This window comes from Anser cygnoides, chromosome 3 (genome assembly GCF_040182565.1).
Source record: "Anser cygnoides isolate HZ-2024a breed goose chromosome 3, Taihu_goose_T2T_genome, whole genome shotgun sequence".
NCBI lineage: Eukaryota > Metazoa > Chordata > Aves > Anseriformes > Anatidae > Anser > Anser cygnoides.
Window position 1 is genome coordinate 83,202,804 of NC_089875.1, and position 15,947 is coordinate 83,218,750.

At 43.8% G+C, this 15,947-nt stretch overlaps 1 protein-coding gene across 3 annotated transcripts in view; it reads left to right on the plus strand.

Moving 5' to 3' along the window:
* The window catches only part of LOC106035345 (gamma-aminobutyric acid receptor subunit rho-2), a 36,424-nt gene that overhangs the window by 12,584 nt on the left and 7,893 nt on the right, over window positions 1-15,947 (plus strand). For 2 of the 3 annotated variants that reach the window (XM_066994539.1, XM_066994540.1), the window contains 5 exons: window positions 7,798-8,021; window positions 10,144-10,226; window positions 11,721-11,861; window positions 12,142-12,294; window positions 14,062-14,258. In XM_066994539.1, coding sequence (XP_066850640.1) covers window positions 7,798-8,021; window positions 10,144-10,226; window positions 11,721-11,861; window positions 12,142-12,294; window positions 14,062-14,258 — 798 coding nt within the window. Of the gene's footprint in view, window positions 1-4,453; window positions 4,522-7,797; window positions 8,022-10,143; window positions 10,227-11,720; window positions 11,862-12,141; window positions 12,295-14,061; window positions 14,259-15,947 lie in introns of all 3 variants that reach the window. The other variant, XM_048049480.2, reaches the window with a different exon arrangement.

Genomic DNA, 15,947 nt, shown 5'->3' on the forward strand with positions numbered 1-15,947 from the left:
ACTCCATTAATTTGGCAGACGCTTCTCAGAGACCCTTCAACATGCTCTGCAAACTTTGCTGAGCTTTGAGCAAAGCAGCCTTGCTTTCTCTTTTCAGCTAAATCCACCACTTTTGCAATGGATCCATTTAGCTTCCTGCCCAGCAGCACTTGTGCTAGACAGGAACCTGAGCTTTGAGATTCTTCCAGTGTCACACTGTCCAGGTCTTTTCCTGCTTGCGATCTCCAAGCTGATCCCTTTGTCTTTCCTCTCTCTGAAGAAAAAAAAAAAAAAAAAAAAGACAAAATATTGTGTATGACAAGTAAACACTAGCTGGTGAAGACTTTTTTCCTTCTGGTGCTATAATCCAAGTTACTTGTCCTCTGTATACCTGCTCAGTGTGCCAGGTGCAATCTCAGCTATTCTTTTCCCTTCCCATTCACACCTTCCTCATCCTCTGCTCCCTTCCAATAAAGAGATTTTGTCAGTTTAGTCATCCTTTATGGCATCCTTTTGGTGAGGAATTTGGGGAAGAACCTGGAGCCCATGTGGTCAAACAGTTTAGTTTGCAGACACCGTACAACCTGAGCAAGTGCAAACTTTATGAATCATCTCCTCTGTGGGCTGAACTGGGGGGAGTTGCAGGGATGCCTCCAGAGTACCAGTAAGAGAAGTGCACATCCCTCGCGTGCCTGATGTTCTGTCTCTCACTCCCCCCTCTCTGCCTACACAAGTTAGCTTGTGCTGCACGCCGCTCCTTTTGCACAGTGCATCCTCTGATGGTTTGTGCCGCCTGCTTGCTTTCGCTCCCCAAGCACCAGCATCTTCCTCCTCTCACCCTTGCAGTAACACTGACAGCAGTTGGCATCAATCGTCATTCGCATTAATCATCATTATCAGTTATAGCCATCACCTGGTGAAGGGAATTGGTGAATTGTCCTTCACTCTGCCCAGCCCAGCCTCTTGTTACAGCCTCCTCCATGAGGTCTCGGAGTCTCAGCACCCCCTTCTTCCTGTTTATGTGCTTTCTCATCACTTTGGCCCCACGTGTTGAAAGAGGAGTAGGGAGAAGGGAAAACCAATGGTTTCTCCTGCTGCTTGTAGTAGGAGTGTGCTAAAGAAAGGCAGAGTAAACATTTCCACTGATCAGTAAGTTCTACAGTGTCATCTTTGTACTGAGTTAAGGATTTCACGTTTGAGCACAGAGTTCAAAAAATTTTTCCATCTCTGTTCTACTCCCTGTTTTATCATCCATCAAATTCATAGTTAATTGCAGGGAAGAAAAAAGTAAAACCACTTTCACTGATGTACAACACACCTAACCCAGCCTCAAGTCTCTTCTTTCCAAGGCTTTCCAGACTGTTCAACTGTACACTGGCTTCACTTCATTTTAACAAACTGTAAATAATAAATTGTCATGGCAGCTTCAGGCTGAACCTTGGACTTTTCTCTTGCAATGAGGTACCTGCTGCTTATCTAGGAGCTGAGCTGAGCATTTGTTGCAGGAACATGAAAAAAGAGAATTGTCTCTTCTGAACATGGACATGGTGTTTTATCTTCAAGTGCAGATAGGGAAGGAATAGAAGAGAGGGACAAGTAAATACCAATGTGGCAGGGTTCTTCTGTTGTTGGTGTTCTTTCTGTTTTTAAGTCTATGATTAGCGCTCAGTCAAGCGTGGAAATTGCAGCAGTAAATAGACTTTGGATGGCTGGCAATTTCCTGAAAGAAGGCTAAATTAAGCATCCACACGCAGAAAGTGCCTCTTGCAGTCTGGAAGCTGTGGGGTGTAAGATAGGCAGGGTTTGTAGTGAGATGTAACGTCACTTCTTAGGTGAACTGAAAGGACCAGAAGTAATAAACTGACTCCTTAAAAACAACCCTCAGAGAACTCAATTGCTTGTTAAGGCTTATCTTCCTCCACAACTACTCGACTGAAGAGGACAGAGCTATTGGCACAGTATTTCCACTTAACGAAGCCACTGCTATCTCCGGCCACACCAGGAGATGACAAATTTGTGGTGTGGCAGAAGGGTCAGGTGCTGGTCATTGTCCGTGGGATGGCACACTGGGAATGACACAGCTACAGGGGACCTAAGCCATTTCTCCTCCCAAGGCAAGGAGCAAGTCAGGAGGACTCGTGACAAGGGTGCCAAGGAAAAGATCTCTGATTTTGCCGTGGATTTGCCTCTCTCTGATGAGTTATGACAGACTGAGAAGGAACCCAATGGCTGATGAGCCCTCATGTCCTGTGGCCAGATTGGTAGGAATTGGGCACATTTCCTGGCCTAGCAGGCATGGACTGGCTCATAAGGAGCTGAGCCAGTGCCACCAGACAGAAGGCTAGTTGACCCTCGTCTTCCCCCATGCTTGTCTCCTCTGGCCCCAGTGGCCAGCTTGGGCACCTGGCAGGTCTTTCCCAGAGCTGACTCAAGTCACTGATTCAGAAGAAAATAGTCCACTTGTTGCTGATGATGTTGGTTTTGGATGGGTTAATTTTCTGTGGGCTGGTGAGCTCAGCCACACTCTGTGTGACTTCACCCTCCTCTGAAAGCTGTCACTGGTGTAATATGGGGACCTGCTCCTACCTGTTAAATGAGCACTAGTAGACTGAAGCCTTGTGTAAAAGAGGAAAAACGTCAGCACTTCTCAGCCCTGCTGCTGGAAGCAGTTGTGACACCACGTCTGCGTTTCAGCACCTGATGCAGGCAAGGGCTTTGTGGGTTTTCCCAGTTTCAGGGATTATGTGGGAGAAAGAGAACCGAATACCAACAGGGAGACAATTTCCTCGGCCTCCAGTGATTCCTTGTGTATAAGCAACTAAAATGGAGCTGGGAAAGGGAGCAAGATGGGCTTGTCGTGTTGGAGCGAAAAATCCCAGAGAAGTCTCTGGGCTCCAGAGAAACACACCAGTGCTGATTAGCTGGAATTTATCCTCATCAGCTGCTCAGATTTGACCAGCCTGAATTGTCACTCTTGGACTGTGAAAAGTAAATGTTTCTTGCAAACCCTCTTCTGCTCGAAGAAATGCCACCAAGATGTGAATAGGAGAAAACAAATGTTTGCTGGCATGTTTTTAAGCACGAAGTGCACAGCAGTGTGTCTGACTGTGACATGCAGGCATTTGTAAGCATTTAGGAGTCATCTGAAAGTGCTGGGCTGACCGTGTTTCAGCTTCACTGCCAGGGGCAGCAGCCACTTAAATTGGGATTGGTGGTGCTGAGGAGCCTGATCCTGCTCCACAGGGCTTTCTTCAGTCTGCCTGTACCCAGCCAATGGACCGTGCAGATATAGCGTGTGAGCTGTGTGTGTGGAAGGGGGATGGTGTCACCGTCGGCATGCTCTGCTGTAATTTGGTGAGGCTGGCTTATCAAAGCCCCAGCAAAGTCTGCATCAGGGACAGCAGGAGTAATCACCTTGTCTCATGGGCTTTGCTTTTTCCCTTTCCCTCCTGAATCCAGGCTGGCACTCCCTTCTCCTCCAGCAGAGGAGAACGTAAGGCTCTGCTCAAAAGCCCAGGAGATGCGCAGGCGCCTGTGTGCACTGCTGCAGATACGGGAGCAAAATGGATGGCAGCTTGCAAGAGTCCACTGTCTTCTCAGCACAGCAGTTCTTCAGCTGCCTTTAGGTGTATGGTGTATACAGAGCATGGAAATGGTCTTGAGGAAGATGCTGCTGTAGGTAAATGCATGCAGCAGGCTCTGCTATGCCAGTCTCAGGGCAAATACTGATCTAGAACCAGAAGAGGACTGTGGTCCCTCTTACTTACCATGTAGCTTCTGACCAGGCTCAACATTTAAGTCCTAAACATCCTTGCAAACCTTCATGAAGGCCACCATAGTTCTTAGATGCCTCGTTTCTGCTGGGCAAGTCCCACACGTGTCTGCAGAGCTGCAGCAGTCTACAGTGAAATTTTGATGCAAGGTTTCTAGGAGCAGAGGATTTTCCATTTATTTTGGGCTGCTTTCTGCTCATTTACTTTTTGTGAATTCTCTGGTTGCTAATTTTAGAACAGCTGCGAAAAACTCTTAACACCTTCAGTGGGTCATAAGAATGAAAATGGTGATGGGCCCTTGAGAGATTAATGTGGCATGTGTTGTTAAGAAATGAGAAACCCACAGGGAAGATCTCATTGCTTGCACCTTTTCCCTCTCAGCTCCCTGTTCTTGGGGCTAAATTTGCTTGTGTAAAGATGTAAAATTTATAATGAGATGGCTCAGCTTTTAAAAACAAATGCAGATATTTTATCCAAGCTGGACAGAGTGCATGCTAAGGGGAAGGGAACTGAGCATTTCACAAGGACCTCACACTGCTGTTATTCACTGACTTTGCTCCCTGGCCCCCTCTTCAATAATCATGGGCAGGAAAGTATACCATAAGCTCAGAAATGTTTTGCACGCTACCTTGTAGTGCTAATTAAATGCAGATGATGTAAAAGAATAGTTATTTACATATATAAATCTCATTCTCCTACAGGCCCTGCAATTCCTGTTGGGGTGGATGTGCAAGTTGAAAGTTTGGACAGTATTTCTGAGGTTGACATGGTACGTAATCCTCTTTTAAGGCTCAATTATTCCTAGCCACAAAAAGTCCCTCCCACCTGAAATTCAACGGGTTTCAGATTATTGGTCACATGAAAGTGATGGCGGTGTTTGGCAAATACGAAGAGACTTGCTAAAACCAGATGGTGATTAAAGGCTTATCTCTGTACCTTCAGATAAAGATTAAAACTACAAAGGAAAAAGGGACCGTAAATAGGAGAATAATCAGTGTTATGAAGACTCTATCACAACTAAAAAATTAAACAGCTGCACATGAATATTTGAAAGTATATGGTCAAGTTCATGTCAGCCATGCTATTTGCAAGAGCTTTCTTCCTTAGGGAAACTTTGTGTTCATTTGCTTCAAATGCATGATTGAAGGAGGTGCATTAGAAAAATAAATTGGTATCATAGATGATAATGAGCTGCCTCTGCGTCTTCATCACTAGGAGTAACCTTGCTGGGACACATGGCTGGGAACTGTCAGTGGGGAGCTTGAACCACTTCTGCCAACTGGAATTTGGTGTGGGGGAATAACTCTTCAGTCACCATCCCTGTTCACGAAATTTGCACCGAGTTCAGCTGCGATTCAGTATCTTTGGTTTTTATTACTTAAAAAAAGGAAGCGATATAGGCAGTTTAACCCTCAACAGGTTTCAAGGTGTTTTTAGTGAAAGGAGCAAGCATTTTCATTTTGTTTGGTTGGATTTGGATATAGGAAGTGGAATAAAAAGACTGAAAGGGAAGTGGGAAGGGGAACATAGAGGAGAAGAGGAAGGTTCTTGGTTCTTTCCTCCTCCTGCTCTTTCCTCCTCGTTCTTGGGCGCCCTATCTGGAGGTGTCCAGGCAAAATATGAAGACCTCAAGGAAGAGCTTTAGGTTGCTATTGCAATGCAGTTACATCTTCATCACAAGAACGGGGCTTGCCTGCCTGGCTATTGAAAGAGAGAGTTTGGGGGATGCACGCAATGAAGCATGTGGGAGGGAGCTGCAAGCATGGGAAAAGGCTGTTGCAAGATTTGGAGCATTAATGTATCAGGATAATGTCACAGCAGCACAGAGTCCTATGTAGTGCAAGCAAATAGCTTTCAGTGTTTTCTCTTAGGAGCGTCTGATTTCAGCAGAAATCTTGCCCGTCAGAAAGTTGTGAGGTCAGCTCTCTTTCCCTTAGCTGTCTACAATAACTCTGCATCCCATTTTCCCAGCGCAGGACGAGCACTTTCCACAGCAGTTGCTGATTTGCATTTGGGGTGGAAGGATGCCTTGCAAGGTCAGCCTGGGTTACCTTAGTTTGTTTTTTCCAGCGGTCTGTCCCAGCAGGTGCGTGGGTGTTTGCGGAGAGGACAGCAAGCTGTCTGCATGGGCAGGGATTTGGGCTGGCTGTGTCTGCACCAGGCTGCTCTCCCCATCTCCACACTGTAGGCAGGGCTTGTCTGAAGCCCTCTGAAGGTTAGTGGTCCTAGAAATTGGCTGGCCTTGGTCAGGCAGCCTTTGCCTACCGCAGCTTTGGTGCCAAGAAGCAACCAGACTGAAGTATCATCATCTACAACCTGCTGCACCTGAAAGACAGTGCAAGAAAGCAGCCACGGCTGGTTAAAGCATGTGGTATTAAAAATGGTACTGGTCCATCCAGCACCGATGGACCAGTGATATGTGATAGTGGGGGATGCTCTCAAGGCTGCCCAGAGCATGGCACAAACACAAAATGTGCTGCCAAATGCAAGGCTCACTGGATGCTCACTGTATCTCCAGCAGGTATTTATCGTTCTCTTGGTTCTCTACAAAACCTGTTTCCTAAGGGACTTTCCTACTCATGGGCTGTGAAATAACCCCCTTGTTTCAGTTTGTACCTAGCATGCATGCTGGTCAGAAGGGAACAAGCTGCCAGTGACTGCAAGCAGCTTTGTTTGACTCATGCTGCAAGAAAACACCCATCGGTTGGAGGCCCCCAAGGCACTGCGTCCCTCTGTCCGTCCATATCACAGCCAGGGGCTTACCCCTTTTATCCTTCTTGTGTAAATGGCACGGACTCCTATGAAATCATCAGTCGTGCCTCTTCCTTGCTGTCCATCTTCCCAGCTCTGGCCAAGCTGATGAGCTTTCGTCCCCCAGCCCCCGAGGCTGACTCCTCCAGTCAAAGTCCTCAGTCCTAACAAAGCCCTGCTGAGAGCAGCAGTTGCTGGAGATGTTTGGAAATGGTTTTTTTGGGACTGTGGTTGGAAGGGGAAGGTGGCCAGTGTCTGGTAGGGAATGGGAGCTGGCAGTATCCCTTCGGGAAGCAGAGATGGAGAATGCTATTTTCCTGAGTAGGACAATATCCCACCAAATATCCTAGTCTGCTGTGGTGGGGATGTGCATGTGGGCGAGCAGAAGTGACCCTCTGGTGGGTCTCCACTGTGGTCAGAGAGGAAGCTGGGGTGTCTGCCAGCTTTGCAAATGTGTATATATTGATATATTTGATATATTCCTGAAAAACCCATAGGCAGTGTGAGACTGTTGCCAGAGAAGCCCTCTGAAATGGAAAGTTGGGTTAAATGGTGGCTTGTCGTCAGCAAAAGGAGGAGGTGGTGGTGGTTTTAAAATGCATTTGCTGAGTGGTTAGGAAGAGATCTGAGCCTGGGCTGCTGCTTGCCCAGGACTGACAGCTACAGCTCCCGTAACCACTTGCTTAATTGGGAATATAAAGAAAAAAGTGTATTTGATCTCTCGGCATAAAGGAGTAGATGCAGCTCTGAAAGCAGCAGCTGCCAGGTTGGGATCAACAAACAGATGTTTTCTTTCATGTGGCTGCAGCTCCTGCCCCCTCAATGAGCTTAACAGAGAGCTTTATTTATACGCTTGTTTGGTGGGGAAAACAGTTCCCCCGCTCGGCTGCTGTTTGCAACAATTCAGTTCTTTTAGGGATGAGTTACATAGCATTTAGCCTGACCATTAAGCTTATTGCGAAAGGTTTTCCTCCAACATACTCGCAGGGCCATAGTCCTTGAAGATAATTTTGCCGGGATTGAAGAATCCTTCCAGCAGGGCAGTGCTTCTCTTGGGGCTTGTTTGTGTCTCCTTTAGGACTGCTACAGTGCAGTGGCTTTATGTCTTGTTTTGGCTGAAATTATTTTGTCAGGACTATCTATTCACAACGAGCATTGCTCCAGAAAATAAACAGAAGTCCAGAGGGGATGGATTTCATCTGCCTGGTGGGAGTGAGTTTCCCTTCTGGTGTGTTTTAGATGTGAAAAGCAGCACTGACAGCCCTCTTTCTGGTTCTCTCCCTCTTTCCTGAAGGACTTCACCATGACCCTGTACCTGAGGCACTACTGGAAGGATGAGCGCCTCTCATTTCCCAGCACCACCAACAAGAGCATGACCTTCGACGGCAGGCTGGTGAAGAAGATCTGGGTCCCGGATGTCTTCTTCGTGCACTCCAAAAGGTCCTTCATTCACGACACGACCACGGACAACATCATGCTGCGAGTCTTCCCCGATGGGCACGTCCTCTACAGCATGAGGTAAGGGCACGGCCCTGTGGTTCCTGGACAATCCCCGGGTCTTTGCTGTCAGTTTTGCTCCCGACGTGGCTGTGGCGACCACCAAGACTGCTGCTGCTGACTCTGCTGCTCCCACAGCTGATGCAGAGCCCCGTTTCCAGCATCTCCAGTACCAGATGCTTTGCAGGATGCTGCGAGAAACCACGCTGTGGGCAGTAACAGGATAATCTCCCCGAGGGAAGCATTCCCCTAAGTCTGTGCAGTCAGAGGAAGGCTTAGGCAAGCAGGGATGTTCGTCCTGGGGTCAGTGTGTGATTAAACTGGAAGCTGCTGATGTACCAGATGGTGACCTCTATAATTATCCTATTGTGCTTCCTGTTTGTCTGGAAAAAGGTTGTTTGGGTTTTTTTTTGATTTTTTTTTTTTTGAGTTTTTATGTCGATGTAAAGGTTTAAGTTTACTGAAGCTGAAGCAGCAGCATTAAAGACACACTGGAGTCCCCAATTTTCTAGTAGATTTGTTGGCTGGAAGACTCTTGAGGCACAGCCCAGCTGATTACATTTCCTTCATCTGAAAGGAAAAAAAAGATGCAAAGAAAAATACACTGCCAGAGGAGAAAAACTAAAGAACCCAGACAAAAGCACATTTCCCCAGGACAGGAAAATTGCCCTCAATGTACAGTGACCTTTTAATGTTTCATGGCATGAGGATTTCCTTTCTAGGACCTGTCTGGAACTTACTCACTTTATGGTAAAATATTTCTCAAAAGCTATGAAAGTGTTTTTATTTATTTATTTAATTATTTGATTCAGGGGGTTATTTCTTTTGAAAGAATAAGCATAGTATATGATATCTTCCTAATTAGGACAATATCCCACCAAGCCTGGGTGCTCTAAAGTTCACTGGATCCATATTCCAAATACAATTCTAATTTATTTGAAAAACCCTTGACAAATTATTAAAACCACAAAGAAACAAGCGTAAGAAAGAGAGATGCACTATAAGGACACTCCATTTTGCCCAGTCCTACTGAGCTACAAAATCCCACCTTGTCCAAACATCTAGGAACACTTTCCCTCTTTGGAAGCCATTTATTGCATGAAAGGTCTGACTGCTCACAACTCAACTAAGATGTTGTCCATTTTATTAGAACCAGATAAGGACAAAGGTACCACACAGAAGTTTTTAAATTTGGCTCATATGGCAAAACTCTGCTCTAGTTCATAGTTAAAAGGAACAGCATGTGGTTTTCAAGGGTGATGAGAACATAGGGAAGATTAGGCTTTGGATCACAGACCCTTGAACAGAATAACAGTTGTTTATAGACATCTGCAATGAATCTAGAAAATGGTCACAGCCAAAATAAGCCAGCTTCTGAAACGATGACTCACAGCTGATTTGCCCCTGCTAAGCTGGGAGCTCCTCTGCAAAACTGTCCACAAGAGCAAGTTCACCAACCCACTGAAAAACTTGTTACACAAAGTCATGCACAAGTGGACTCAGATTTAAAAACTGGAGCTGTGGTTGTTGCAGCTCTTTAACTAAGATGTGAACTTAATGGAGGCAAATCTCATTCCTTGAAATACAGCTGCACCCATCTTACACCCCCTGCCACAGAAATACACCACACAGATATAAAGAATCGGTCTGAGGACAGAAATAAACCATTTTTGCCTTAATAATATCTATACCAGATGAATTTTTTGGCCTGCAATAAGGTTGGCCATGTTCCTCAGGTTTGGGTTGTTGTTGGTGTGACTATGGAGGAGAGTGATCAAAGAGAAAATGAGGAAACCCTTAAGCAAACTGGACATAAGGGGATCTTAAATGTAAATGGTGAAATTATTATTTTGTTGTTGCCTTCTAGGGAAATAGTTGGATATAAAACATGGTGGAAATATCTGTATTGACATTAGTATTACTGTAACGTCCAAGATTGTGCTTTAGTTCCTTGACAGGTATTGAAATTACAGTTTCCACTGGAGTTTCTGCATATAATTTATCTCCCTTGTACTTGAAGAGTTGCTAGGCATTTTCTTGTGGATTTTTGCTGGCTTTAAAGATGTAAAATTGCCTGTGTGTGTTAACGTTCTTCCTTCATTTCTCCTCATAGAAAACAACCTTTCTCATTTTTGCCTTCTAGGATCACAGTGACAGCAATGTGCAACATGGACTTCAGCCGCTTCCCCCTGGACTCTCAGACGTGTTCTCTGGAGCTGGAAAGCTGTACGTTGTACCTGTGTTTCTAGCTAGGCATGCTCCAGAGCTTCTGCGCTCACATAAGCCAGACACGTTTCAGAATACAGTCTATTTTAAAGCCTGAAAAAAAAGTTCACCAAAGTCACCGATAGTATTCGTATTAACTTATTGGCTTGTATTGGCCTGGGCCTTATGCTGCAAGACAGGGGAATTTGCAAGGAAAGCATTCTTGTATGAATTTTGGTAGATGGCACTTTCAAAAAAACACACACACACACAAAAATGTCAATAGAAGTGTTCAACATATACTGGTTCTCAACAGCTTGCTGATGAGAAATTTGGGGGGAGAAGCTATGTTCTGTTCATCGCCTCTGACTGGAAGCTGGTGCCTTCAAGTGTCACAGCACAAAGCAGAATATAATGATCATTGATTTTCTCTAAATTTCATCCGCAATATGGCTAATGTATGATAATTGTGATCCTGCAAACTCTGTGGCTTGGGGTCAGCTTCTTTGGGAAGGAGTTTTCTGTGGAGAAAGTGATTTGAACAGTAAAATTTTCATGGTTGTTCTGTAAACTTTCTCCAGGGTGTGCCAAGACTAATGTCTAAATGTTTTGAGGTCTTCTCAGCCATTTAACTGAAATTTTCCTTTAGCAACAACAGAATCACAGAATTACGGGGTAATTTACACTGGAGAAGTTTTAGGTTGATAATGAAACCAGCTAGTCCAACATGGTGGTCAAAGCAGGGAGAACTTTAGAGTGGCTTTCTGAGGGCTGTGTCTAGTTGGGTTTTAAACATCTGCAAAGTGATAGGGGTTCCACAACCTCTCTGTGCTACACATTCAAATGTTTGACTGCCCTCATCATGAGAAAGTTGCCTTTTACTTGCTCGGAAAAAATCCCTTGATGCAGCTTTGGATCTTGTGGCATCCTCCTACACCTTGTGCTCCAGCACCCAGCCATCCTGACAACCCCGTCATTCCCCATTCCTGCCACCGAACGTATCAAATAACTCCTTAAGTTTTTCACTTACGGTCTTCAAACATTTCTAGATTTTTGCTTCAAATCATACCTGTCATTTTTGCCTTTATCATTCCAAGACAGCTTGAGGAGTCTGCATTTCCCCATTCCTCTAAATTCAGCCATTTAACCCATAGCTATTTCCTGAGTTACTCTCATGAGTTAGCAATACTTTGTCTGCAATTTTTGATGTGTGATGCTCAGAAAAGTACCATCTGCCCTGTAGTTTCACCAGCACGGAGTAAAAAGAGGATGTGTTTCCCCGCATCAGGATGCCCTGTTGTTTTGTTTTTGTTGTTGCCCTGGTATATCATATGGTAAGATCATTTTCACTCACTGTTGTTAGAAAACTTTTTTTTGTGGCATTGCTTCACGTTAAAGACGGCTTTCTGTTTGTTAATCTGTTGTTCTGTTGTTCTCTGGATCTATTAATCTTTTTTTTTTTTTTTTCCTCCACGCTAAAACCATACTATATTGTTTTTTTTTTCTTTCCCTAAGATGCTTACACTGATGAAGATCTGATGCTGTATTGGAAAAATGGGAATGAATCTCTGAAAACGGATGAGAAGATTTCTTTGTCTCAGTTTTTGATACAAAAATTCCACACTACATCAAGACTAGCTTTCTACAGTAGCACAGGTATTGGACTTTTCTGATTTGCTGCTATTGCTAAAGCTACTGCTAATGCTGTACTGACTGCTAGTGAGAAGGGTCTTTTCTATCTCCTCCTGCACTTGTCTCCTGTGGGATTGTGTTTCACTGAAATGCAGCCTCCACTGTCTGGACAACCCATGTTTTGAAAGAACAGTATCCCTTTTTTCTGCCCTTTAGAAACAAAAGATCAAAAGGAAGATCTTGCCTTGCTGTACCTGCCATCCAGGCTGTTCTCACTGATTCTGCCTTTCCTCCTTTCTCACAGGTTGGTACAATCGCCTCTACATAAACTTCACGTTACGCCGGCACATCTTCTTCTTCCTGCTCCAGACCTACTTCCCCGCCACTCTGATGGTCATGTTGTCCTGGGTGTCCTTCTGGATCGACCGCAGAGCAGTACCTGCCAGAGTCTCTTTGGGTAAGAGCAATCCTGACTGTGTGAAAATCTTTGAATGTGAAAGTTTGGGCAGGAAAGGGAACTGGTCATTTTGATGGTTAAAGCTTTTTTGGGAAGCAACTGTCTCTTATTTGATGATTAATATCTTGCAAAACTTGCAGTTTGTCCGTCATTGCCAAGCAATCTTCCTGATCTATATTTAGTTCAGGACAGAGAGAGCTGTGGTTTAAAAAAGAAAAGTGGGCAGAGAAGAGAGGTTTCATAATTCATGAGTCAATGAGCCAAGATTTTACCCCATTGCCCAGTCCTGTAGTGCTGAGACACGTGCTACTGTCAGTGAGGGTCATGTTTTACAGTTTAAGCACCTGAACAGAGGTTAAGGCTTCTGTTACAGTTTTCATCAGTGCCTAGAGCTGGATCCAGAGCAGTATCCTGCACAGGTATGTGTCTGATCAACCAAGGGGGACTTGTGTTGAGGGGCTGAGGGTTCTGGAGTGGGGATGTCTCTCATTGGAAGGAGTGGGAAGAAGAAGGCTTGAAAATCCTGCACACACCACTTTGCATTTTTGGACATCTGAATACCCATCAGGAGGAGCATTTTCTGTGCCGGAGCTGGAGAAAATGCTTTCATCTGAGAATAAAAAGAAATTGTTTGTTTACTCCATACAAAGATTAGAGAAAGAAAAATCTCTGAATTTTAATATGTAAGGTTTCCAATACTAAAAGCGTGAAACAGTATTTTAGCCCCACACCTTGTCTCAATTAGAAAGCTGTGCACTGCAGCAAGCATATGAGAAGAGGCAGCCAAGAGTCTACTCCACTGAAAGGAATCTGTTCAGTGGATATTATTAAAAAAAAAAAAGGGAGAAAAAAAAAGGGAGAAACTGATGATAAAATGAACAACAGTAACTGTATTTGCAGAGGTCACTACTTTGAAAAGGTTGAAGTAGCTATGAATGCTTTTTGGCTACATTTCTCTACTTAAGTGGCTTTGACAACTTGCAAATATTTTTGTCTCCATGACTATCCAAAGAAAGTATATACTATTTTGCACAATTTTATCTATATCTATCTAAATACATATACATATACACACACACATATGTATATTTACATACAAACAGCTACACATACACACAACTATATAGGTAGTATGAAGGTGGTTTTAAAAACTTCTTAATTCCCACAGTTCGAACTGCAGACAAGTATTAGAGGTGAAAACATAATGCCATTCTTTTGCACTGTTTAATATAAAACTTCCCTACCACACAATTAAAAGTATTAATTTTATCTTCATTGCACATCTGTTATAGTGCCTGTGATTTAGATCAAATCCTCTTTTGCCGTGACCAGAAGTCAGGCTGCTTTCTGGCGGTCCCTGGGGCACAAGCTGGTACAGTTAGGAAACAGGAGTCCTTGTCACCACTGGTCTTAGCAGACTCAACTCTAGGCAGTGTGTTAAAATAGAAGTAGTTTTGGCTAAAGGAAAGCTGAACAACTGTCTCAGTGCAGAGAGAGAATCCTGACTCTGGGGGTTAAGGAAGGAGGTAAATGCAGTTCCCAGCAAAATGATGTGGCTGCCCTGTTGTTCCTTGAAACTCAGCCCTCCACGTGCACAAAGTGCAGGCAGTAAGGGCAGTTTTGCATCAGCAAGAGAGATACTTATCACCAAATAATTCACATCAAACATCTGCCAGGACATTATGTAGAGCATAGTTCTATTTTTCTTGAGAGTAGCCTTATGGACTGGATCAACCAGTATCATTTATTTCTCTTGGTTCTTTCCAGGGATCACCACCGTGCTGACCATGTCCACGATCATCACGGGGGTGAACGCCTCCATGCCGCGTGTTTCCTACATCAAAGCAGTGGACATTTACCTGTGGGTCAGTTTTGTGTTCGTCTTCCTCTCGGTGCTGGAATACGCAGCAGTGAATTACCTGACCACTGTGCAAGAGCGGAAGGAGAGGAAACTCCGGGAAAAGGTGAGGAAAACTTTGATCTTGTTTAGCCATTCATTCATTTTTTTTTTTATTTTTTTTTTTAAAGCTGATCTGGTCTTTCTATTGCATTCAGTATGTGTATTAGCAGAGTTGTTCTGTGAGACCAAGCATACTCTAACAGTTAGCCAAGTTTATGCTCACAATTTTTAATGTGCCCGTGCTAATTCCCAAACCATACACAGGAGTGTTTTGGTGCTAGTTGGCCTGGACAAAATTGAGGCCAGAGATCTTTCTGACACTTAGTAGTGTTGTCAGTTAAATTCCCATACCCTGGGACACTCTTTGGCAGTATTTAATTTATTAATGTAGACAGAGACTAAAATTGCTGCTGGGTGAACTTATGCAGTGTCCTTCTGTGTGTATGTGTTTGTGGAGACAGGTGTGATTTAAGACTGTGTGGAGGTGGCCTTCTAGTACATTAGGCTCTCTTGTCCACATGGGTGACTGTCAGCGCACAGCACATTAAACCAAAGGAACTGCAACAAGGGAATTTGGGGCTAAAAGTACATCTGCAGAATATACTTTCTCTGTTGGGTCCTGCAACGATTAACTTGCTGCCTTTAACTGCATTCCCTTCCACCCACCACCTCCCAGGCCTGTCATCAGTTGATGATAAAGAGCCTAACATAATTCTTTCCTGCGGTTCTTTTTTTTTTGGTTTGGTTTGGTTTGGTTGGTTGGTTGGTTGTTTTTTTTTTGTTTGTTTATTTGAGAGAGGAGGATATAAGGGATATGATTTATCTTTGAAGAGAGATAAAACTAAGTTTATCTCTTTGTGCAACAAAAAAAAACCCCTCAACTTGCATGTACACCTGCTTTGCATAAAGTATGTCTTAAAACACAGTTGTTCAACTGTACACATGGAGTGCTCCAAAAAGTTCCCGGAGTGATAGGACTAACGCGTTAGAGCAAACGGGCGACAAACTTGTCATGTTTTTTTCTTAACACCATCTGCTGCTATCAAAGCATTTGGTCATGACTGTAACACAGAAAACAGTTCATAAATCATTTTCCAGGCTTTCAGTAAGCAATATGAGCTATTGGTTACATTGAGGAGCAAGTCTTCAGTGTGGAGTTTTCCAGTAGCATCCTGAATATACTGTATTTTTGTGTATGTATCCTTCACTATATTAGTGGAACTTACATAAGCAATTCCTTGAATAACCCAACCATCAAAGTTGGCAGAAGAGGGAACTGGGGGCAAAGTGTTACTGGGTGAGGAAAGCAGACAGAGCAATTTGTGGGGAATCAGAGGCAGCAACTCCTCACAGAAAGGAGATTTTGGAATCCATTTTTATTTCATATAAATATATAATCCATGTTGCTGAGAAAGAAAACATACAGATTTTAACTGTGAGAATATAGTATTTGCTATTCAAAATTCTACCTGTACTCACTGTGGGATGCACTTTGGCACTGCTGAAATCAATGTGAGCTTTGACATTGAGTTAAACAGTGCTGGGATTTTACACTGGACATCTAACTGAATCTTGCCTTCATTTAAAACCAGTTTTACACAGGAAATACATTTATCTGTGAAACAGAACTTGGCTCTTTTTCCATAACATGTACTGAATAACCCATTGACACAGATAAAACTGTATCTTGCCTTCGAATATTTGTAAGCACAAAGAATGCATAACAAGGAATCTCAAGACAGAAAGGCTGAAC